General features: G+C 44.5%; 1 protein-coding gene across 2 annotated transcripts in view; it reads right to left on the bottom strand.

The window, feature by feature from the left end:
- The window catches only part of SQOR (sulfide quinone oxidoreductase), a 51598-nt gene that overhangs the window by 5037 nt on the left and 23423 nt on the right, over positions 1-23138 (bottom strand). For both annotated transcript variants that reach the window (XM_047737699.1, XM_047737700.1), the window contains exons 3-7: positions 20995-21165; positions 13518-13571; positions 11266-11460; positions 8364-8573; positions 3241-3424 (exon numbers count right to left, since the gene is read on the bottom strand). In XM_047737699.1, coding sequence (XP_047593655.1) covers positions 3241-3424; positions 8364-8573; positions 11266-11460; positions 13518-13571; positions 20995-21165 — 814 coding nt within the window. The remainder of the gene's footprint in view (positions 1-3240; positions 3425-8363; positions 8574-11265; positions 11461-13517; positions 13572-20994; positions 21166-23138) is intronic.

The following is a 23138-nucleotide window of genomic DNA, read 5'->3' as shown; positions in this document are numbered from 1 at the left end:
ATCTTCAGAGAAAGAGGCCTGAGCAACGGGGAAGCTAGATTCAATGTGGCAACATGAGGTCTCACTCAGAGTAGCACAGTGGTCTGGAATGAGGTTCGATACCTGGCTGGGTGGCAAGTAAGCCAAGGATGGGTTATGGAACAAGTGAAAGCCTTGCTAGGGCTACTTAGGACACCCCGGGGAAGGGAATCTACTAAGCTATGTGGATCCACTTAGGGAACACTGGGACTGCAGTCATTTCATCGCTAAAATGTGAAGTGACATATATATACATATATATATATATATATATGCATTTAACATGAATGAATGAAAACATTCAAGCTGTTTGAAACGCAAATTGCCTGGAAACAACATAAATATAAATTAAAGAGTAGACTCATTAAATGAATTCGGGAGCAATCATACAAAAGCATACAGACTGGAAAAAAAAAAACAGATGTAAAAACAATGGGGACACTCTCTAAGTGGTTAGGGGGAACACAGAAGCAGCAAATTTTCCACTCATAACTTTTTGTATAATCGTACTTAATATTATCTCTTCAGAACAGTGAATGGAATGTGTCTGAAGTAGGCCACACACTGGGTAATCTGTGCCCCACGTGTACCCACAGGCATTCTCCACACGTAAATTCAGCAGGTTACATTAAGAGAAATGTAAATTGAGAGTATCGTCACACAGTCTGCCTGTAAATCACAAAGAGAAAAGATATCTTTATAGTAGAGAGAACTGACAAGCACCCCTTCACCCAGTGATAAAATCTAGCTTCACCAAGGATAAGACAAGCTAACATGGCGGGCCCCTAAGGGGAGGCAGCGGGAGGAACACAGTCTCACGTGTGGAGGGTCTTGCCAAAATGGATCACCTGAATCTAATTTTAAGAAGACCACCAGACAACTCTAAATTATGGGATGTTCTACAAGACAACCAATCTCGACTCTTCAAAAAGACAGTGTCATAAAAGTGAAAAAAGAAAGTCAGAAGGTCTATTCTAGATTAAAGGAAACCAAAAAGACAGGACATCCAATGCAGTGTATAGCCCTTAACTGGCTCATGGATTTAAGGGGGATGACATGGGGGTAATAAAGGCCATTTTTATGAAAACTGGAGAAATCCGAACTGGATAAGAGATGATTATATATGAGACAATACAATGTTCGATTCCTTCGACATGATCATGTCTTATGGATATAGAAGAGAAAGTCCTTGTTCTTTCTTTTTTTTTTTTTTTAAAGCGAAGGTCAAGCAAAGCTTTATTTCGCGCCAAGCATCAAGAATCTAACCGAACGGGCGCCTGGGTGGCTCAGTGGGTTAAGCCGCTGCCTTCAGCTCAGGTCATGATCCCAGGGCCCTGGGATCGAGTCCCGCATCGGGCTCTCTGCTCAGCAGGGAGCCTGCTTCCCTCTCTCTCTCTCTCTCTCCCTCTGCCTGCCTCTCTACTTGTGATCTGTCAAATAAATAAATAAAATCTTTAAAAAAAAAAAAAAAAAGAATCTAACCGAACGTTCAGGGACGCACCTCTTACAAGAGAGGGCGACCCTTCTCTGTTTCACAGTCTAGCTTTTAAGGGCAAAGGCCATGCGGTTGGGCCTGGCCACGCACAGATGACCAACTGAGTTACAATTTACCCTAGTAAACATTTGACCCAGCCTATCACCTTGGTTGGGATTGGCGCCCAAAAGGCTCCCAAAGGGCGGGGCCCCTACTCCTTGGTAACCAGGGAGAGTGTATGCATCCCCCCCTCACTGATCCGATGTCTCCACCTGGTCTTACCCACCCTTGTATCTGGACTTTGTTACCTGGAGCTGGTTTCCGGGACTTTTTTTTAAGTGAATCCCCTGGGGGAAGGGAAGCAGGGACAGTTTAACTTTAATGAAAGCCTCTTGCTAAGTAAGTAGGTCCTTACATTCCCCCCTTTTCTTTGGAGACTAGTCAAATCTTTGACTTTTTAGCCAGTTCTATACCCCTGTTTTTAACGGCTGATAGACTGTTTTAATGACTCCAGTGTGATTTACCCAGAAACAGTATTTCTCTCCTAAGGTTATGCAGAGCCCCCCGCTTCCTTTTATTAGAAACAGTAAGTTAAGTACCCCCCTTTTTATTTTGCAATTGCTTATACCTCCCGCCTATATCTTAACAACGGGGGCAACAATGAATTTAATGAACTCATTGTTTTTTGAGTCTTAGTTTTAGTCCAGATCGGCAGGGTCCATGGGCAGCAGATGGTCTTATGGATATAGAAGAGAAAGTCCTGTTCTTAAAGAGATATAGGTTGATGTACTTGAGGGTGAGGTTTTACTACATCAAAACCCACTTTCAGATGACTCGCCAAAAAAATGTACATAGAGTAATCAAGACAATGTTACAAAAGATGACGTTGGTTAATATCTAAAGGCTATCGGAATATTCATAGTACTTCCCAATTTTTCACGGTTTGAGATTTTTGAAATCAAAAGTTGAGGGGGCAATGATTATTAATAATGATAAAGACATTGAGCGGGTTTCCCAGAAAGCCCTTCGTGGGTTGCAGTAGTGAAAGTAACAGCCAACCTGTTCCACGGGTGTGCAATTCACACAAAATACTCTCATCCCAGCCGCGGGAATGTCTGTGTTTTACAGCACCCGGAGAAGACAGTTCTTGTCTAGAGAGGACAGCATCTAAAAGCCAATTCTCCTCATCACTGCTAGCACAGAACATGGAGAGAAAGAATTTAGTTTTCCAGGCTGAGGCCTTGATCATGCACCAATGATGGCACACTCCACTGTATTTGTCCTACGAGAACAATTTTCTGGTCTGCAAGCTTTCATTGACTTGCATGTGTTTTCTGTGGAAACAAACACCTCCTCAGCTTTACAGTGTTTCAAGCTAAAGAAAAATAGCCAACCTGCCTTGTGTCACAGGCAAAAAAGAGGCCAAGCAGAGGAGTGTGGCAGGATGAGAAGTAAGGGAATTCCAGATATCTGGAAAAATGGTACCCTCTCCCAAATGCCCCCTGCCCGGCAAACCACTTCTCAGACCCAAACAAAGGCAGATGAGGTCAGGTGGCTCTTTCTTCCTCATAGGATGCTAAGTTCACAGACAACCTGCTTCTGTGTCAGGGAGGCTGAAGTCATTTCTAGGCCATGGAAGGTTCATTATTAATGAAATGCCATTTGTGCCAAGCTTTGGTTTTTGTGATGACAGTGACTTCAGGGTGACATCATTCTGAGAGAGTAAGAAACCTGGCTCATTCTCTTACCCACTGCAGCTGCGGTCTTTGACGTGGGAAGGTTGGTGCAGTCCCCGATGCCAAAGACATTGGGGTATTTCTTGTGTTGAAGAGTTTCTTTATCGATGTCCACCCAGCCGGCAGCATCTGCCACAGGACTCGTCTTGAGGACATCTGGCGAACTCATGGGTGGTGTTACATGAAGCATTTCATACTACAAAGAAGGAAAGCATCCACATTGGTGTTTTTTCCAGTATTTCTCCAGCCTCGAAAGTTGTCCCCTGATCTCCCTTACCCAGACACTGAACCGTGCTCTACCTACTTCACGTTTGCACTAATCCACACCTTCTCCAAGGTCTTAAACGCTCCCAGGCAGTGTCCTAATAAAACAACTAACCATTCTCTTGCCTGATATGGTCTCCCCATAGAGAGCTGACGTGATCCTTCTGGGCAGGAGGTATGGGGGAATCAGAAACACCGGAATGAACCTCACTAACCCCGATGTGTCTGTTATTCCTTAAAAAAAAGGTGGTGGTTCTCAGTTGCTCTCTCCCTGATCCTTGGCTGTCTACTTGCAAAGTCTGGTACTTCGGTTTTATTTTGCAAAAAGGTGCTCAGAGTCCCCAAAACCTGTAAAAACAGTGTGCAGAGCTGGTAAGGGAGCACCCTTCCCAAATACTGGTGGACTCCCAAAATCCATAAAGGAAACCAGCAGAATGCCAATTTAAGGTGAAATAAAGGGTGGTGAGAATATTCGCTAGCATTTTGGAGGACAGAGGCATCTGATTCAGTGAAGGGTTTACTGAACAGTGTAGGGGACAGGGTGGATTTTTCCCCCCCTAAAAAAATCCTATGTCAACCTGACCCTTGGCAGCACTGCTCTAACCCACCATGATAATTCAGATGGCTCATTTAGTTTTTTTAATTTATGTAATACCTTTTTGTTTGTTTATATAATATTTCTGTAGTTTATCCTTTTCAGTCTTTTTATTATTATTTATAAACTCTATCAAGCAATTTCAACCTGATTTAAGAGTCCCAAAACATTTCATTAAGGTGCAAACTTTAGCCTCTTCAGACAATCCCAGCTTTGTGACAGTCCATAGGTCCTGGCTTCCGTAAGGAGGTCCATGCCCTCGTTGGTGGATGGCAATCATGGACAGCAGAAGGAGTTAAGGAGGTGGCTTGTCTTTATTCCCACTCTCAGATGGTTAGAAGTGTAATTAGCCCTAAGGCAGAACCATGCTGTAAATGGCCAGTGCGCCTTTGCAAGGGGATCTTGGGTGGTTCTTTATTGGCACAGGCCCCTGAGCCTGGCTCTCCTAATGACCATGGAAACAGAGCACATGACTGCAGGATAATGTATGAAATGGGCCACAGCCATCATCCACCGAATTACTAAGGCTGGGTCTGTTTTTCTATAGTTAACCAGAACTACTTTTTTTTTTTTTTTTTTTTTTTTTAGCTGAGGGAGAAATTTTACCAGAGTTATCTCAATCCATTGGCATCGATGTGCTTAAACTTCACAAGTACACATGAATTCCATACATCTTTGCTAGAAGGAAAGTAAATGTTTCCATATAATCATTATAAAGGCATGAAGTTTTATTTGAGCTAAAATCCTACAAAAGATATACTAAGGTCTGCTTTACAGATATATTGAAAATTAACATTGGCATTTAGCCATAGCTTGTCCTTCATACGTTATTTCCACAAACCGCGTATAACGAAGAACTTGGTTCTCCTTCATTACCAGAAAATAATCTATTCAGAATAGCGGTTTTGAAACTTTCATGTTGAGAAGCAGCATTTGGGAGGCTTGTGGGAAATGCAGGTTCCTGGGGCCCACCACCCCCAGAGCCCAGTGCAGCAGGTCTGAGTGAGGCCCAGGACTCCACACTCTAACAAAATCTCAAACAAAAATAGAGATTCTGACACACGAAACCTGTAGGTCTTAGAAGCTCTGGCCTGAAGTAACGGGTTTGTGTAGAATGAAAAACAGGGGGCGCCTGGGTGGCTCAGTTGTTAAACGTCTGCCTTCACCCCACAAAGAGCCCCGCGTGGAGCCCCGCACTGGGCTCCCTGCTCAACAGGAAACCTGCTTCTCCTTCTGCCTGCGTGTGCTCACTCTCTCTCTCTCTCCGACAAATAATAAAATCTTAAAAAAAAAAAAAAATGAAAAACAGAATGTCATTATATGGACAAGCCATTTCACCTTCCATTTGCTTATCTATAAAGAAATACATTATCACTGACCATTGAACAATTTAGGCTATAGGCTTTCTTTTTCTTTTTTTTTTTTTTAATTCTTTACAGTGGTGATTCTCAATCCTGCTTGTACATGAGAATTATCAGAGGAAATTTTGAAACTCCCAATCATCATTTCACACACCCCAAACTAATTAATTAAAATCTGTGGGGGTTAGACTTAGCCATCAGAACATTTAAAAGCTCCCCAAGTAATTTCCATGTGCAGTCAGGGCTGGGAACACTACTTCAACATCTTTTAGCAGATTTTTTGAAATCCCTAGTTTAAGAGTGGTGTTGGGTTTGGAAAGAAAATCTGACCTGAAATCCTATCACTCAAAGGGGACCAAATATCCTTCTTCTTTATAAACCCTTTAGAAGAATAACCATTTAGGGGCGCCTGGGCGGCTCAGTGGGTTAAAGCCTCTGCCTTCGGCTCAGGTCATGATCCCAGGGTCCTGGGACTGAGCCCGGCATCAGGCTCTCTGCTCAGCAGGGAGCCTGCTTCCCCCTCTCTCTGCCTGCCTCTCTGCCTACTTGTGATCTCCGTCTGTCAAATAAATAAATAAAATCTTAAAAAAAAAAAAAGAAGAAGAAGAAGAAGAAGAACCATTTATTTATCCAAGTCCCCATCCACAACTTCAACTATCAAGAGCACAGCTGAGAACTGGAGTAAAAACCACCAAACAACAAAATTAAGTTCATGCACTCAAGGGCATACACTTTGCTCATATAACTATGCTGGGGGCCCTGACTTGTAGCCCATGCACTTTACTTTACACAGAATTGTACAAGTTTGGCTATCTCATTTTCCAGTCAATAAAGAATGAGCAGCAGCAGCTTAGATGAGCTGAAGCTGGAGGGACCTTCTGAAGTCACTTAAAACTGCCTGACAGCCAGGAAAAAAGAAAACTGGAAAGCTAAAAAAAGGACACATACAAAATCAAATAAAAGAGTTGTCTGAGACCCTTTTAGGAGGGGATAACTAGCCCCAGTAGGTCCTAGGAGCATAACTATATAAAAAGCTATTCAAAGGGGCGCCTGGGTGGCTCAGTTGGTTAAGCGACTGCCTACGGCTCAGCTCACAATACTGGAGTCCCGGGATCGAGTCCCACATCGGGCTCCTTGCTCGGCAGGGAGCCTGCTTCTCCCTCTGCCTCTGCCTGCCTCTCTGCCTGTGCTCACTCGCTCTCTCTCCCTCTGTCCCTGACAAATAAATAAATAAAATCTTTAAAAAAAATAATTAAACAATAGAGAAATTGGGCCATCTCTTGACTGTTGATCCAAATGAACATCATCAATGAGGGGCAGTTGACCACTGTGTGCTCTCAAACGTGATACCCTAGAAAGACATGACATCGCTTATACAGTAGTACTTCAGTCTAAAATGCACAGCCAGAAACTGATCACAAGAAAACATAAGCAAACCCAAAATGAGGAGCATTCTACTAAAAAATTAAGCCGTGGGAGGCGGTCTGTATTATTTCAAAATATCAACCAAGGAAAGCCATGGAAATGTTCCAGATCAAAGGATGCTCAAGAGACATCCCAATTATAGGCAGTACCTGCCTATGGACTGGGTTCTGCCCTGGAGGGAGAAAAACACTATAAATGCTACAAGGTCAATCAACAAAACCGAATATAAACGATAGACTAAAATATTGTGCCCATGCTAAGTTACCTGAATTGATAACTGTACTGTGGTTATGTAAAAGAATAGGGCGCTCTTAAAAGATTTACAGTAAAGTATTTGGGTAAAGGGCCATGCTATATGAAGTATATAACTCACCTTTAGAGGCTTTGAAAATATATTATATTATATTATATTATTATATTATAATATATTAGGAGAGAGAGAGGTCAAATGATAAAGCCAATAGGGCAAAACCCAATAATAAACGAATCTAGGTAAAGGCTACGCAGCACACAGTTTTCTTTGTCCTGGTTTTATGTTTGCAGCTTCTCTAAGTTTAAGATTATTTGCAAATAAAAGTTTAAAATTATGACCTTGAGTCATCAGTTACATCTTAAATGAGAGTCAATACACACCACTTAAGAAAGATGTGTGCAATATATTTTAGAACAAGCCTGTACTAAAAAGCTTAAAATGTGAAGTTCTGATGTTTAGAAGATTCGTCGTTGGCTCACTTCAAAATTCCTTTTTTTAATGGAACCCTTCATTCCTCTAAAGCTGCGGAATGAATAAAATGTCACTGTGAGCCGTTTTCTCATTGCTAATGGCTCTTGCCAGTGTGCTGTAACAAGTGATTCTCCCACGCAGGCTTCTCCAGATGCCTTTACATCTTGCTCTTCAGCCTCATATGCCTCTGCAGAAGGACTATTTCCGCGACACGGAAGAAGGAACACGCGCACGGAATCCAAGCCCATACGCAGAGGCTCCATCTTTCCACATCAGCGCATGGCTCCACAAGATCCTGCAAGGATTCTGAAGTGCCTCGTCTTGTGCACAGGTGAAAGATGTTTAAAGACACCCTCATCCGTTGTGAACAACCCACAGGCAGGGCTGTTTTCCGTAAAACAAGACAATCACCAAATCCTCCATTGAAGGAAGCCCTTCCTGAACTCTAGGCAAGACCTGAAGTCATCAAATATTTTTGGCTACTTCAAGTGACTTAGGGGAAGAAGAATGGAGATACAAAACAGGATCAAAAGGCACCTGATACCAGTAGGTAAACGCTCCTCAGCTCCCAGGGACACCGCCTCTTATCCCTTTCTCCTTCCCATCCATTCTGATCCACCTCCTCCCCTCCCGCTGCCCTGGTGCGCTCATTATAACCAGCCTCCCCCCCGCCCCCCGCACAAGGATGGCAACTGGGAGGTGGGAGGTACAGTGTCGCCAGCATCCAGAGGTTTGTGGAGCTGACAAGCTTCACTCCCCCACTCACTGAGATCACTTGGGTCTCTCCAGGTTTGTCCAGATTCTCAAAAACAGCCTCCTGTCTATCAGCTCGAACTTCGATGAGATTTTGCTTGTAGTTAACAGTGAGGTTCCTCTCCTGGATGATCTCCTGCAGGGCAGCTGCGTACTTCTTAACCCCAAAAATGGTTCCAAGAGAAGTGTTGAAAATGATATTGGCCTTGGATCGCTTCCCTGTCTGGAAAAAATGGAAAGAACAGAAACAAGCAACATCAAAGCATTACTCCGGCCACCTTTTTTTTTTTAAGCCTAGACAAGAGGGGCGCCTGGGTGGCTCAGTTGGTTAAAGCTTCTGCCTTTAGCTTAGGTCATGATCCCAGGGTCCTGGAATCGAGCCCCGCAATGGGTTCTCTGCTCAGCAGGGAGCCTGCTTCCCCTTCCCTCTCTGCCTCCCTCTCTGCCTACCTGTGATCTCTGTCTGTCGAATAAATAAGTAAAAAATCTTAAAAACAAAACACCTAGACAAGAATTAAAAGAATTAAAACCCTCAGAAGAGAGCTCACCAGCTTTCTCCATCACTATACACTGGTGGGGCAAGGTGTGAACCAATTCACTATCTCCTTATTTTTCTGTCAGTGACACAGGAACTAAGTGCATATTTGAGTCAAGGGTGCCGTCCATGTGAAGGCCAGAGATGAAGTCAAGTCCAGGGAAAGACAAGCTGAATTATTTATTGATATACTCATTTGTTCATCCACTCAGTCAGTATTTAATGAGGTCCTAGAGGTGGCTGGTACTGTTCTAGGTGCTGCGGGAACAGCAGTGACCAAAGTTCCCATCCCATTGGCTCATACATGCTTGTATTGTTCATATGTTTCAGAGGCTGGTATTTTTCCAAATGCCTAAGATCTCACAGTGCCTGAAAGAGAAACTTCCTCTTGGCCATCTAAGACTTTATAGAAAAGAGTTTGCAAAGAGAAGTCCAGGTGGGAAGAAGCAGCTAATCTCTCTTTTTCGTTGTTCAGCTCCTCTTGGGATTTGTTCATCTGGAGCACACTATTTGTTTGTCTGTTCTTCTTGAGAGAAAGAAAGAGGTTGGGGAGGCGCAGGGGAGAGGGAGAGAGAGAATCTCAACCAGACTCCACGCCAAACACGGAATCCGATGTGAAGCTCAACACTGGGCTTGATCTCATGACCCTGAGATCATGACCCTGCAATCATGACCTGAGCAAAAATCCAGAGTCAGATGCCTAATGGACTAAGCCACCCAGGCGCCCCTGGGTCACACTATTGGAAAGAAGTCAGGTGGGTAGAAACCTCAAATGCCTGTGCCATCCGGTAATTCTCATGACCCAGAATGACATTTCTTAGAAACAGAAACAATGACTCGAACTGTTCCTTAATTCCCCGGGGTGGTTGGCACAGGTTTGCATAACTCAGGTGAAGGCTTCCCAGGGTGGGTTCCAAGCATTGCATTCAGGCGGCTCTTCTGTCCCAGATACCCCTCCCCTTCTCTCACCTGCCCCTTTACAGAACCACAGGCTGCTCTGAATCCTGCCATTGCCTCAGGTCAAACCACACTGCAATAAACCAAATGTGACAACCCACACCTCGGTAGGAGGCCGAGAGCAGCTTCCCGCTGCTTCGGGCCAGATGAACTCAAGCTGCCGACACGGGCTCAGACATGCTGGAGGCATGTGGAGTGTCCCCACCCAAAGAACTCTTTCCACCAAAGTCTGAAGTTCTAGGTCAACCTTTTTTTTTTTTTTTTTTTTTTTGCCTTTAGAATTGGCATTTGCCTACTGTGTTTTCTAAGATGTTTATCAAGAGCCAAAAAATATTCATAACCTTGAACCTGAGTGGGAGCAATGGAGGATACTGTTCCTTTCTTTCTTTTTTTTTTTTAAGATTTATTTATTTATTTATTTATTTGAAAGAGAGACAGAGAGAGAGCACAAGTAGGCAGAGCAGCAGGCAGAGGGAGAGGGAGAAGCAGGCTCTCCACTAAGCAGGGAGCCGGATGCAGGGCTCGATCCCAGGGTCCTGGAATCATGACCTGAGCCGAAAGGCAGCCACTTAACTGACTGAGCCACCCAGGCACCCTGAGGATATTGTTATGTGAACAACCAATTGTTCAGCTACATGGAAAAATTTAAACAATCTTTAATGTATCTCCCCAGTAGATGTCTATATACACATTAAAATTATGTTACAAAGATTATTTAATAACAAGTAACACATCAAAATTTGTATGGCATGATTAAAAGCATGTTTAAAAGGGGCGCTTGGGTGGCTCAGTGGGTTAAGGCCTCTGCCTTTGGCTCAGGTCATGATCCTAGGGTCCTGGGATCGAGCCCCGCATCGGGCTCTCTGCTCAGCAGGAAGCCTGCTTCCCTTCCTCTCTCTCTGCCTGCCTCTCTGCCTACTTGTGGTCTCTCTCTCTCTGTCAAGTAAATAAAATCTTAAAAAAAAAAAAAAAAAAAAGCATATTAAAAAAAAATTGGGGCACCTGGGTAGCTCAGTCACTTAAGGCTCCAACTCTTGCAGGGTCCTGAGATCCAGCCCTTCTTTGGGCTCAACTCTGGGCATGTAGCCTGCTTAAGATTCTCTCTCTCCCTCTCCATCTGCCCCTCCCCCCTCCATGCTTGCATGCGCTGGCTCTCTCTCTCTCTCTCTCTCTTAAAAAAAGAATGTATAGGGAAAAAAATAGAAGGACTTGTCAAATTGATAACAGCAGCTATATTAAAGTAATTGGATTATAGTGACTCCCTTTTTTCTATTTTATAAACTCTCAATTATATAATTTGGTGGATACATAATAAAAATTTATAAATAAAAAAGATATTTTGACATGGATAAAATGGAATTCTGGTATTACTGGATCAGCACCGTCTGCCCTCCCTGTCTCTATCCCTGGGGAGGAAGCGTACCTTCCGGAAATAGGCTTCTGACAAATACATGATCTTCTGGGGCGCTCCAGCACATTTTACAGGGGTATTTGGGAAGGTAAAGATGGCATTGCCCTCCTTGAAGTCCTGCAGAGCTTTCCACGTCTTCTCCACCGTCTTCACTGAATAATTGGACCCTATTTTGGGATGGTCAAAACCTTCAGGTAAGCCTTTGATCTGCAAGAAAGCACACAAAACAATTATTTCTTAACAAAACTGCAAATTCACAGGTATAAATTTTCTAAGCGCAAAACTCTTTTTTAGCGCCTTCGTTCTCTGCCATTTCAATAACCAATATTTCAGTGCAATCATGAGCTCCCAGGATTCACACACACTGAAGTAGGCAGGAGGGCGAGGGACCTGCTAAGATCAGGATTGTGGTGCCTGGAGTCAGGAGCCGAACCGCAGAATGGACTCAGCCCACAGGAAGGGCTTTGCCTCACTGGCCTTGGGAGTGTGGTTTGAACGTATCTCTTCCCACCATCAAGGTGAGGACAAGAAGCCAGCCACGCTTCCTTTTTGGAGAAATCAGTTGCCTTACTGGAAGAACGACAGGCAGAACCAAGGGCCATATTGTCAATAATCACAAACTTAAACTACCCTTTATCAGGTTGTACCAAATCAAACTCTTGGTAAAGGCAGTAAAGGCTGGCCATTAAAAACATGGACTTGGGAACCACACCAATCTGGCTTGAGTCCCAGCTTTTCCACTTACAAGTGTTATGACCCTGGGTAAATGCCAAATATCCCTAAGCCAGTGGATCTCAAGGGCAGTTCCTGGGAACTTGCTAGAAATGCAAATGATCAGTCCCTACCCAGACCTAGTAATTCAGAAACTCAGGGGCAAGCCCAGAATTCTGTCTGGCTCTCTGGTTGGTTCTAATGTACACCGAGTTTATGTTCATCATCTGTAAAATGGGTGTAAAAGTAACTGCCCAGAGGGCTATTGGCAGAAGGATATGAGACCACACACAGAAAGTGCTTAGAAAAAATGGTACCCACGCAGTAAGTGCCCCACAAAGTGTCTGTGTTCCTGCCAGTGAGATTAACTGGACACTTGACTTGGCTGTTAGAAGGTTCATAGAGTGCTGTGAAGATGGCTGAGTATGGAGCACCAGTACTTCCAGCAAGAGCACAGAGAACCATCAAAAACCAGTGATGAGGATGGGCTGGTCCTTCAGGACCTCCCAGGCTATTCTCCAGACTGTAGGGCAACCATGTAACACACACCCCTCAGCTGTCAAGGAAACAGTACTAGGATCTCCTCCATGAGGCTCAGTGTGAAAAGCGGCTATTCCTCCGATTATTGACCATTATCTCCTGCTACAGTTTAAGTAGTGGTAATAGCAGCAGTTTCAATAGCAATAATTCTCACTATTATTATTTTTATAGAATCTCCTCATATTTTAATGTTTCTGAAGTCTCAGCCCATGCTAACAGTGGATAATTGTTCGCTGCAGGCCTCTGAGGCAGATGGGGAAATCATCCTGGATCCTAGACACAGATGAGGGAACTGAAGAAGAGCAAGGTTGAGAGACCCACACAGAACCAGATGCTGAGACTCTGGACCACTGTCTCAGGGTCCCCTCTTGCGCTCCATACCTCCTGGTTCCTAAAGCAAAATGCACTATCCAAGGGATAAATAAACAGCTGATCTCTTATCTCCTTCATTACTTGTCTCTAGTTTGAAGAGGTTGTTGTTAAGGAAAAAGGTGCCATAAAGCAGTAACCAAGTTCGTTTTAGAAGACTGGTCACAAAGGGCACCCCTCATCCAAGTCAAGTTGCTTCCCCAGGAACTCTGGAGCAGAGGAGACAGGGACAGTCAGAGAAAGAGAGGCGATCTGACTCCCCCTTTGGCTGACCAGGCCAGGGAGCAGGACATCATGGTGCAGACACCCCGTGGAACTGAAGGGAGAAAGAGGCAACTCAGTTCTACACAGCAAGGTGGTTTTCTTGTGAGTCTGGAAAAGCCTGCTGTTAAAGCCTGCCATTAAGGTATGGACATGCTAAACTTGGATTAAAGCTTAAAGCTAAAACATATCATCATCGTTGACATTGTTGACAAAATCTTAAAGATTTTTTAAAAAACCATAAAAAGACCGCTGTGAAAAGAAAAGCTAAAAGAGGATCCCTTAGCACCCTTTCCTGCCAAAATGAATATAAAGCAACTAAATGCAGCATTTGAACTTGGCATAGGAGGCCAGTGCTACACAGAAGTAGTTTAAAATCGTACCTTCTCATAGTCCAGCTGAATCCCAAGAGCAATAATAAGGTATTTGTAGGAAATCTGCAACACAAAACAATAGTATTTTAGACCAGGATCCCAGAAGTGGCAGCCCAAGGGGTAACTTAGCCCCAGCCCCATGCCTCCATTTTCTACTGTGGACGCCTTGAGGCTGTGGGTGATGGGCAGGGCACAGGGAGGGAGTCACGCTCCTATCTGCCATCATGTCTGCCAGTCTGTTTCTCACACCTCAGTGCTTCACAAGCATTGAATAGCCTGCCTGGCCCCCAGAGGGCTTGAGACTCCTGTGTTTTTACACAGTGAAGAAGGATACAAAGAAGCAGACTCTTTGTGTGGTGCTTCTGTTAACACCTCCTCACCCTGACGGTTGAGAGAAGCACTTCCTAATCTTAAAAGACAATCAGTTTTAAAATGTGTGGAGTCAACTGTGAATCCCCGGCAAATCTGACCTGCCATATGGATAAGATCGATATTGTACGTGAGAAACTGCTATTCTGAGGGTCATGGAAAAGGATGTGATTTAAAATCCCCTCTTTAAATATGGGTATTGTGAGGCATCTGGGTGGCTCAGTCGGTTAAGCGCCTGCCTTCGGCTCAGGTCATGATCCTGGGGTCCTGGGGTCCTGGGATCGAGTCCCACGTTGAGTTCCCTGCTCAGCAGAGTCTGCTTCTCCCTCTCCCACTTCCTGCCACCCCCACCATGCTTGTGCACGTGCACGCTCTCTCTCTCTCTCTGTCAAATAAATAAATAAAATCTTTTAAATAAATAAATAAAACCTTTGAATTAATTAATTAATATATTGTGATCACCCATGCCAAAGGCAAAAGTATCCATAAGTATCATGACGGGAGATGTGAGTTTAAGATCAAGAGGAAGAAAGCTGGGGCGCCTGGGTGGCTCAGTGGGTTAAAGCCTCTGCCTTCGGCTCAGGTCATGATCTCAGGGTCCTGGGATCGAGCCCCGCATGGGGCTCTCTGCTCGGCAGGGAGCCTGCTTCCCTTCCTCTCTCTCTGCCTGCCTCTCTGCCTACTTGTGATCTCTGTCTGTCAAATAAATAAATAAAATCTTAAAAAAAAAAAAAAAAAGGAAGAAAGCTGAGGCCAGAAAGTGTAAGCAAGAGGGATATGAAGAAACAGGACTTGGGGCGCCTGGGTGGCTCAGTGGGTTAAGCCGCTGCCTTCGGCTCAGGTCATGATCTCAGGGTCCTGGGATCGAGCCCTGCATCGGGCTCTCTGCTCAGCAGGGAGCCTGCTTCCTCCTCTCTCTCTGCCTGCCTCTCTGCCTGCTTGTGATCTCTGTCAAATAAATGAATAAAATCTTTAAAAAAAAAAAAAAAAGAAAGAAAGAAAGAAACAGGACTTGCCTAGAAAACTGGAGGTGGAGAAGGATTGTGATGCAAATCAGGAGCCCAGCAAAGGCGAAATGGGTTGTAATGAATTCTTATACTCAAAGGAGAAGCAGAGCAGCAAGACGGGTAGGTCACAGTTGAAGAGAGAGGACTCTAAGACCTGAGAGTGCTCAGCTCAGGCTGAGGAGCCAAGGGCAGCAAGTTTCTGCAGAGGTCCTGCCCTGGGATCCAGAAGACTCAGCTCCAAGGTCACCTCCACAGTGAGGCCTCCCAAAGATTCAATTCCCCTCCCCGCTGGCCCCTTCTGGGAGCTTCCTTAGTGTATATGATGCTTTATAGAACTGGCTGCATTATATAGGAATAATATCTTCCCTCACTACACTGAATACCCCAGATGATAAAGGTTATGTCTTATTCAATATTCCTGAAATTAAAGTGAGGAACTCAGTCACTTTGGATGGACGGATGATTTCAGTTGTTTGTGAAATATGTAATTTATCAAAGCACACAATAACATACACATCTTCCTCTGTATGATGTGCCTATCCATAGAGCGCTGTACCCTGAAAATTCCTTGTTCCTTAGCAGTGTACCAGGCCCATTAACTACCTGACTGAGCTATGCTGAATCTTCAAGGTCAGTGAGGTCAGATGGGACATGGGATCTAGGGGTGATGATCTACAGGCAAAAACATGAACACGGTCAACAAGAAAAACCTTTGGTTTGTATGCGCCCTGATTGTTTAATTACAGTATAATATTGATTATTTTTAAGGACTGGTAACAGACAAGCTTAATATTATGGAAAAAAAATCATTAAGGGAGGGGCGCCTGGGTGGCTCAGTGGGTTGAGCCGCTGCCTTTGGCTCAGGTCGTGATCCCAGGTCCTGGGTTCGAGCCCCGCATCGGGCTTTCTGCTCAGCGGGGAGCCTGCTTCCTCCTCTCTCTCTGCCTGCCTCTCTGCCTACTTGTGATTTCTCTCTGTCAAATAAATAAATAAAAATCTTTAAAAAAAAAAAAATCATTAAGGGAGAATAAGCCCTAAGAGAACAAAGAACAAAAAGAAAGCCTTAAGCCTTCTGAGCAAATTCAAGTTTCCAGGCCAGATGATTTAAATTAAGGAACTACAAAAACTTGTAGACAAGACTTTTGAGCAATTATAGGCAACAGCGCAGACATTGCCAGAAGGCTCAATACAGGCACCTATTCTCATCTTCTACAGGAAGTGGGGGCGGTAAACTCTGATACTAACAATCTCATAAACAGGATTTTCTCCATGGTGAAATTCCAGACTCATCTACCAAATAAATGTCTGTCTCCTGGTGATTTGGAAAAAGAGCACCAAATAGGTTCACAGACTGCAAACTGTTTTCAGTCAGTCAGGGGTCAAGAACTAGGCCAGCACACAGTGGATACCTAATAAGTATTTCCTTTTTCTTTTTTTTCTCCTGTGTTCTTTAAAAAATAATAAGAGTAACATCTCTTGAGCATTCACTCTGCAGGAGACTGTTCTGAGTCTTTCGCATGTTTTTTTTTTTTTTTTTAAAGATTTTATTTATTTATTTGACAGACAGAGATCACAAGTAGGCAGAGAGGCAGGCAGAGAGAGAGGAGGAAGCAGGCTCCCTGCCGAGCAGAGAGCCCGATGCAGGGCTCGATCCCAGGACCCTGGGATCATGACCTGAGCCGAAGGCAGAGGCTTTAACCCACTGAGCCACCCAGGCACCCCCTTTCGCATGTTTTAATTCATTTAGTCTTCAAAACAACTCAATGAGGTAGGTGGTATTATAACCATTTTTTTTTTAGATTTTATTTATTTATTCATTTTAGAGAGAGAAAGAGAGGAGAGAGAGAGGGAGGGAGGAGGAGCAGAGGGAGAGGGAAAAGCAGGCTCTGCACTCAGTGCAGAGCCCAGTGCAGGGCTTGATCTCACGACCCTGAGATCATGATCTGAGCCAAAATCAAGAATCAGATGCTTAAGCAACTGAGCCACCCAGGCACTCCTTATTAGTCCCATTTTATACAGGTAAAGAAACTGAGACACAATTTGCTCACAAATATTTACTGAGCATCTCCTATGTGACATACTGTGCTAGGTCCTGGACATACAACATTGAACCAGAAAGATACTGTTCCCACCCCTCCAAGAACTCAGTCTAGTGGGTGAGATAGGGATTATCAGATAATCATAGAAATAACTACTACATCACAGAATGCTGTGATAGCAGGTCAAGGGGGAATCTGACCTAATCAAGTAGGTCAGGAAAAGCTTTCCTGAAGGGGTATATCTAAGGTAGAGATGAGTAGGAGTTAGTTAGGAAAAGAGATTAAACTCAGCATGTGCAAATGGCTTGGGGAAGAAGGAACCCGAGGCTTTTGAGAAAATGAGAGGGAAATGTGCTGGAGCAGAAACTATGAGAGAGAGGGAGAAGGAACCAGAACCAGGTTAGGTCTGGAGAAGGACAAGGGCCAGTCCACACAGCCTACAGGACACATTCCAGACAAACAGACCCCTGCATCAGGGAAGAGTCAGAGACATACTGCGTCTGAATTTCAGCAAAGACTTCAACTCAATCTTGAAGAAATACTAATGTATAAACTAATAATGGAATAATTTTGGTAAAATGTTAGCAAAACATATTTACTAAACAATGTAGATTAATTTTTGCAAGCTAGAAAAAGCTCTCTAGGGACATGTTATCAAATTAAAACCTTGAACCTAAATGAAGCCATCATGGATAATGGCTAGGAAGAAAAAAAAAACTAACTGGATGACAGAATTGTAAATCCACAAGATCCACGCAAGTTGGGAAGATCAATAAAACCAACAGGATGACATCCCCCATGAGTTGTTATATGCAGATTTCTGAGATCTGGCTATAGGAGACTTTTGCTTAATAAAACCTTGGAAGAAAGTACTGCCCGTTTACACCAACTTCTTCTCTAGCCCTAAAACAAGACATTGCAACTTTCCTAATAGTCTGAGCCCTAGATGTCTAAGCAAGTTCAGAAGTGAGAACACCTACCAGTGCCTCTCTTTCTCAAGAGATGATACAAGTTTGATTGTTGAGATGCGCATGAACCCAACCACAGAGGGCTCTAAGCTCTATGTGGAATGTGAAGGGGTCTAATCAAGGAGGCAAGCACTGCTATACCAAAGAGGTGATATACGTGGTCAGAGACAGGTATCCTGGATCCAGGACCAGTGGACTGGCAAAGGAAATGAGCCCCGAACCTCAGCCTTCTGTTTAATACTGTCTGATCTCCTGGAGATTCTGGAGAAAATAAGTCCGTCAACAGGGAGACATCATTTGTAAGTTTTACATATATATATAAATTTTATATATATATATATATCCTTACCTATTATATATATTCTAATCCATTACATATATCCATATATTAGATATTGATGGAGAAAGTGTGACCTGACCCTGGGTCATGTGAAGAAAAAACCAGAAGTCTGAAGTGACCTCAAGCCCAGCATGAATCAGCACTGTGCTAATGGTTGGTAAAAAGGCAAATGCTAATTTAGGCTATATCCAGTTGTGGGAGAGAATAGTGTCACTCTGTTCTGGGCTGTTCTGTAAACCTGCCTCCTCTTCTGGGCAACCTCTTTCATGGGGCACTGATGTCCACAGATGATGTCCACAGCAGGACAGAGAGAATGGCGAGGGCCGCGGAGACGCTGCTGGAGGACAGGAGAAAGTGCTGAGCAAAGTGGGGTCAGGGCACAAATCTAACTGAAGACTAGATTTACCCAGACAAGAAGAGCCACCTTCAAACAGTTGAAGGATTCCTCCACAGAAACTGAATGATACTCTTGGCCACATTACATACAGGACAAAGCAAAGAACAAAAAAGGCATTAAGCCCCAAAACGCCCTGGGGGCCCAAGAGAATATGAAAGAGGCTACAGAAAGGGTGGGTTCTGGCTCTGCTGAGGCAGAACTTTCGTGTGACCCGTCTGTTAAAAAATGGAGACTGATCCCACTTGTTGTCAGAGAACTCCTGGACGTGTCAATACCAACCCATTTTAAATCCAATCCCTCCCCACAAATGGCCCACTTCCAATTACTGTGCTCTACTTCTTTTCATTAATACTCATTACCTTCTAACACACTATATCATTTACTTATTATGTCTACTGGTTATTGTATGCCCTCCCCTGCTTAAAATTAAAACCAGGAAAAGTAGGGATGTTTGTTCTTGTTCACTCATGTATGTCTAAAACTGCATTGTTTATAGAAGACACTTAATTGGGGCACTGGGCTGGCTCTATCAGAGCCAGAGCATGCAACTCTTGATCTCTGAGTCATGAGTTTGACCCACACTGGGCATAGAGCTTATTTTAAAAAAAATTTTTTTTTCTTTTTGAGAGAGAGGGAGCATGCATTGTGGGGGGGGGCCAGCAGAGGGAGAGAGAATCTCAAACAGGCTCCACACTCAGCTCAGAGCTCAACCTGGGGCTTGATCTCACAACCCTAAGATCATGACCTGAGCTGAGATCAAGACTAGGAAGCATACAGACACCCCTAGAGCTTACTTTAGAAAAGAAAGAAGGACGGACGCCAGGGTGGCTCCATTGGTTAAGCCTCTGCCTTTGGCTCAGGTCATGAACTCAGGGTCCTGGGATAGAGCCCTGCATCAGGTTCCCTACTCAGCTGGGAGCTTCTTTCTCTCTCCGATGTTCCCCCTGTTTGTTGTGTGCTCTCCCTTTCTGTTTCAAATAAATAAATAAATAAATAAATAAATAAATAAATAAATAAATAAAATCTTTAAGATTTTATTTAAGAGAGATACAGTGAGAAGAGAGCACGAGCAGGGAGATGAAGGAGAGGTAGGTTCCAGCTGAGCAGGGAGCCTGATGCGGGGCTCAATCCCAGGACCCTGGGATCATGACCTGAGCCAAAGGCAGATGCTTAACTGACTGAGCCACCCAGATGTCCCAATACATAAAATCTAGAAAAAGACAGAGAGAGAGAGAGAGAGAGAGAAAGACAGACAGACAGATGGGCTGAAGGGAATAAGGAAACCCCCTGACTGTGCACTCGCTCTCTCTCTCTCTCTCTCTCTCTCAAATAAATACTTATAAAAAAAGACTCTCTAAACTCAATGAAATTTAATGCAAAATTTAATCATCTCAGGATCCTGAGATGGAGCCCCAAGTGGAGGGGCTCACACTCAGTAGGGAGTCTGCTCAGGACTCTGTCCCTCTTCCTCTGCTACTCTCCCAGTGTGTGTACGCACATGCGCGCATGCTCTCTCTCTCTCTAAATCTTTTTTTTTTTTTAACTGGTATGTATATGCATTTTCTAGATAAGGCTTTTTATCGGGTGCTCAGAAAGATTCATGACCCCAGGAAGGGTTATAACTCCCTGCAGCCAATGAGTCCCAATTTAGAGGAAGGGATTGGACTTGGAAACCTTTCAGATCCCCAACAACTCTCAGATTCTACAGTTCTGTGACAACACCTACCAGGGTGCTTGGCTCAGGGGCAGACCAGAGGACAGAACCCTGCAGAGGACTTCTGAGTCTGTCACCTCACCATCCTGCTCTCGTCCCTACAGCGGTTTTGATCTCTGGGTTTTAGGAGCAGACTTCTAAGTGGTACTGACACTTCAGAGTCTCAAACTCCAGGAGCAGAAATCTTCCTTAGCCCTCACACCGTGGGGACTGCCATGGTCCCTTACGACTCCAGCATAGCACCCCTGGCGTAAGAGGAAAGGATATTTTCCAAATGTCTTCCTCCAGAGGTCAACGGACAGCGAGAAGCGGCTGTTTCAAAGGTAAAAGGAGGGAAGTGCTGCTATTTGAACATATGGTGATAGTATCTGTGGAATAAACACTCAGATGCAAGATACTGTACCAAGCAACTGAGCAACAGTTCCACAAATCTGTGTCTTAGTTGTTCATTTATTTGTCACTCGCTCCTTCCATCTAGCCCACTCTTCACCCACCACATCCCTTCCCACCTCGTGTACTATCAACACACACACACACACCCATGCACACACATGCACATATATGTTGCTCTCCGTGGGGCAGTCCCGTTTGCTAATGGCTGTCCATGAACACGAGCCCTGACTAACAAAAGCCAAAAGACCCCGATGCTTACCTCCTTGCCACTGTCTGTGTGGACACAGTTCTTGTCTGGGTTCAGCTCAACCACTCGAGCTTTGATCCATTCTACGCCAGAGGGTATCACACTTGCAGTGGGACGGCCCGAGGCGGATAGCTGCTTGGCTCCAGCGCCCACCAGTGTCCAGATTGGCTGGTAGAAATGCCTCTGAGAGTATTTGGAGATTAGTTTCGATTTGAGACGAAAAGGGTCAGAGTGAAAAGTACACGAGCTAGACTCTCAGTTATCCTTCCTACCCCTTGAAGCATCCCATAGAAAAGCCTTAGAAGGTTAGTCTCCCCCGAGCCACCTACTGGCATCTCCCATTATGTTAAACTCTAAAGGGAGTTTAACCTAACACAAGAATTCTGCCAAGATCATCCCAAAAAAAGCCATCAACTATCTTTTGTGACCATTTTATTATTTGTTGCTCAAAGTTGATTTGATGCTTAACATATACATGTTACATTATACACACACATGCACAATTATGGATACATTTATGTGCACAGACATAAAGAAAAATTAAGTCTGGCAGCCTAAATGTGGTTCCTTAGAACCATCTGGAGACTCTGGTAAATCTGGGAAGTTTACAACCAGTTTTGAAGAGTCTCAAAACTTCTCGAACTTCCAATGGTGCTTCCCAAGCCCATGGAGGACTGTAGACACTCCCTATTGGCCCTAGTATCTCCTCTCCTTTCTCGGGGGTTTTATTTTTTTTTTTTTTAAGATTTTATTTATTTATTTGACAGAGAGAGAGAGAGATCACAAGTAGGCAGAGCAGCAGGCAGAGCAGGGGGTGGGGAAGCAGGCTCCCTGCTGAGCAGAGAGCCTGATGCGGGGCTCAATCCCAGGACCCTGAGATCATGACCTGAGCTGAAGGAAGACGTTTAACCCACTGAGCCACCTAGAATGCCCGTCTCAGGGGTTTTATACCCGAAGATAGTAGGCACCAGATCCTACCCCCGATGCCAAATTTCCACTATTTTTCTAGAGTTATCTTGTTTCAGATGGTCCTCACTTGAACTAAGCTAGTTTTGACAGTTCTAGGCTCATGGGCCAAGGGCAGATTGATCTAACTGTGTCTGAGAATCCCGGTGCACTCACGCAGTGGCCTGGGGGATCAGGAACTCTCAACACGGCAAAATGCCTCAAACTGGCTGGACAGAATTGCCAGCCACAGAGATGCTAAAGAGGATACGAAAAATGCCTTTGCAATCTCTGTACAGTCAGTAATGGAGGTGCTCAAAGAGAAGGAAGGCAGAGGTCTCCAGTGGTGAGAACTCACTGATTTCGAATCCATCTTGAACAGAAAAAGGAATAAAAACACAACCTCAGATTCTTTTTTTAGATTACAAACAAGTGGGGCGCCTGGGTGGCTCAGTGGGTTAAGCCACTGCCTTCGGCTCAGGTCATGATCCCAGGTCCTGGGTTCGAGCCCCACATCGGGCTTTCTGCTCAGCGGGGAGCCTGCTTCCTCCTCTCTCTCTGCCTGCCTCTCTGCTTACTTGTGATTTCTCTCTGTCAAATAAATAAATAAAATCTTAAAAAAAAAAAAAATAGATTACAAACAAGCAGTGGCTCTACCAATCGCTAAACCAGACACAGGAGAGAAAGTATCAAAGAGCCGAGCCCCTCATAGCACCCCTGAAAAACTTCCATCCTGCACCTCCTCATGGGGGAGGACAGCCATGACTCCGGCCTCCTGAATTGTGCCCAGTGCCTCAGAGAGCTGTCGTTACCAAGACTAGCCCCAGTGGGACAGGTGCCTATGGGTGAGCTACAACACACCACAGGACCCTGATGGAGCTCTCAGTACAGTGTAATATAAAACACTGGGGCGCGGGGCACCTGGGTGGCTCAGTGGGTTAAAGCCTCTGGGATCCAGCCCCGCATCAGGCTCTCTGCTCAGCGGGGAGCCTGCTTCCTCCTCTCTCTCTGCCTACTTGTGATTTCTGTCTGTCAAATAAAAAAATCTTAAAACAAAAACAAAAACAAACAAACAAAAAAAAAAACCACTGGGGCGCCTTGGTGGCTCAGTGGGTTAAGCAGCTGCCTTTCGCTCAGGTCATGATCCCAGGGTCCTGGAATCGAGCCCCATGTCTGGCTCCTTGCTCAGCGGGGAGCATGCTTCTCCCTCT

Source organism: Lutra lutra, chromosome 7 (assembly GCF_902655055.1).
Source record: "Lutra lutra chromosome 7, mLutLut1.2, whole genome shotgun sequence".
Classification (NCBI taxonomy): Eukaryota; Metazoa; Chordata; class Mammalia; order Carnivora; family Mustelidae; genus Lutra; species Lutra lutra.
This window is presented reverse-complemented; position numbering and strand designations above follow the sequence as displayed.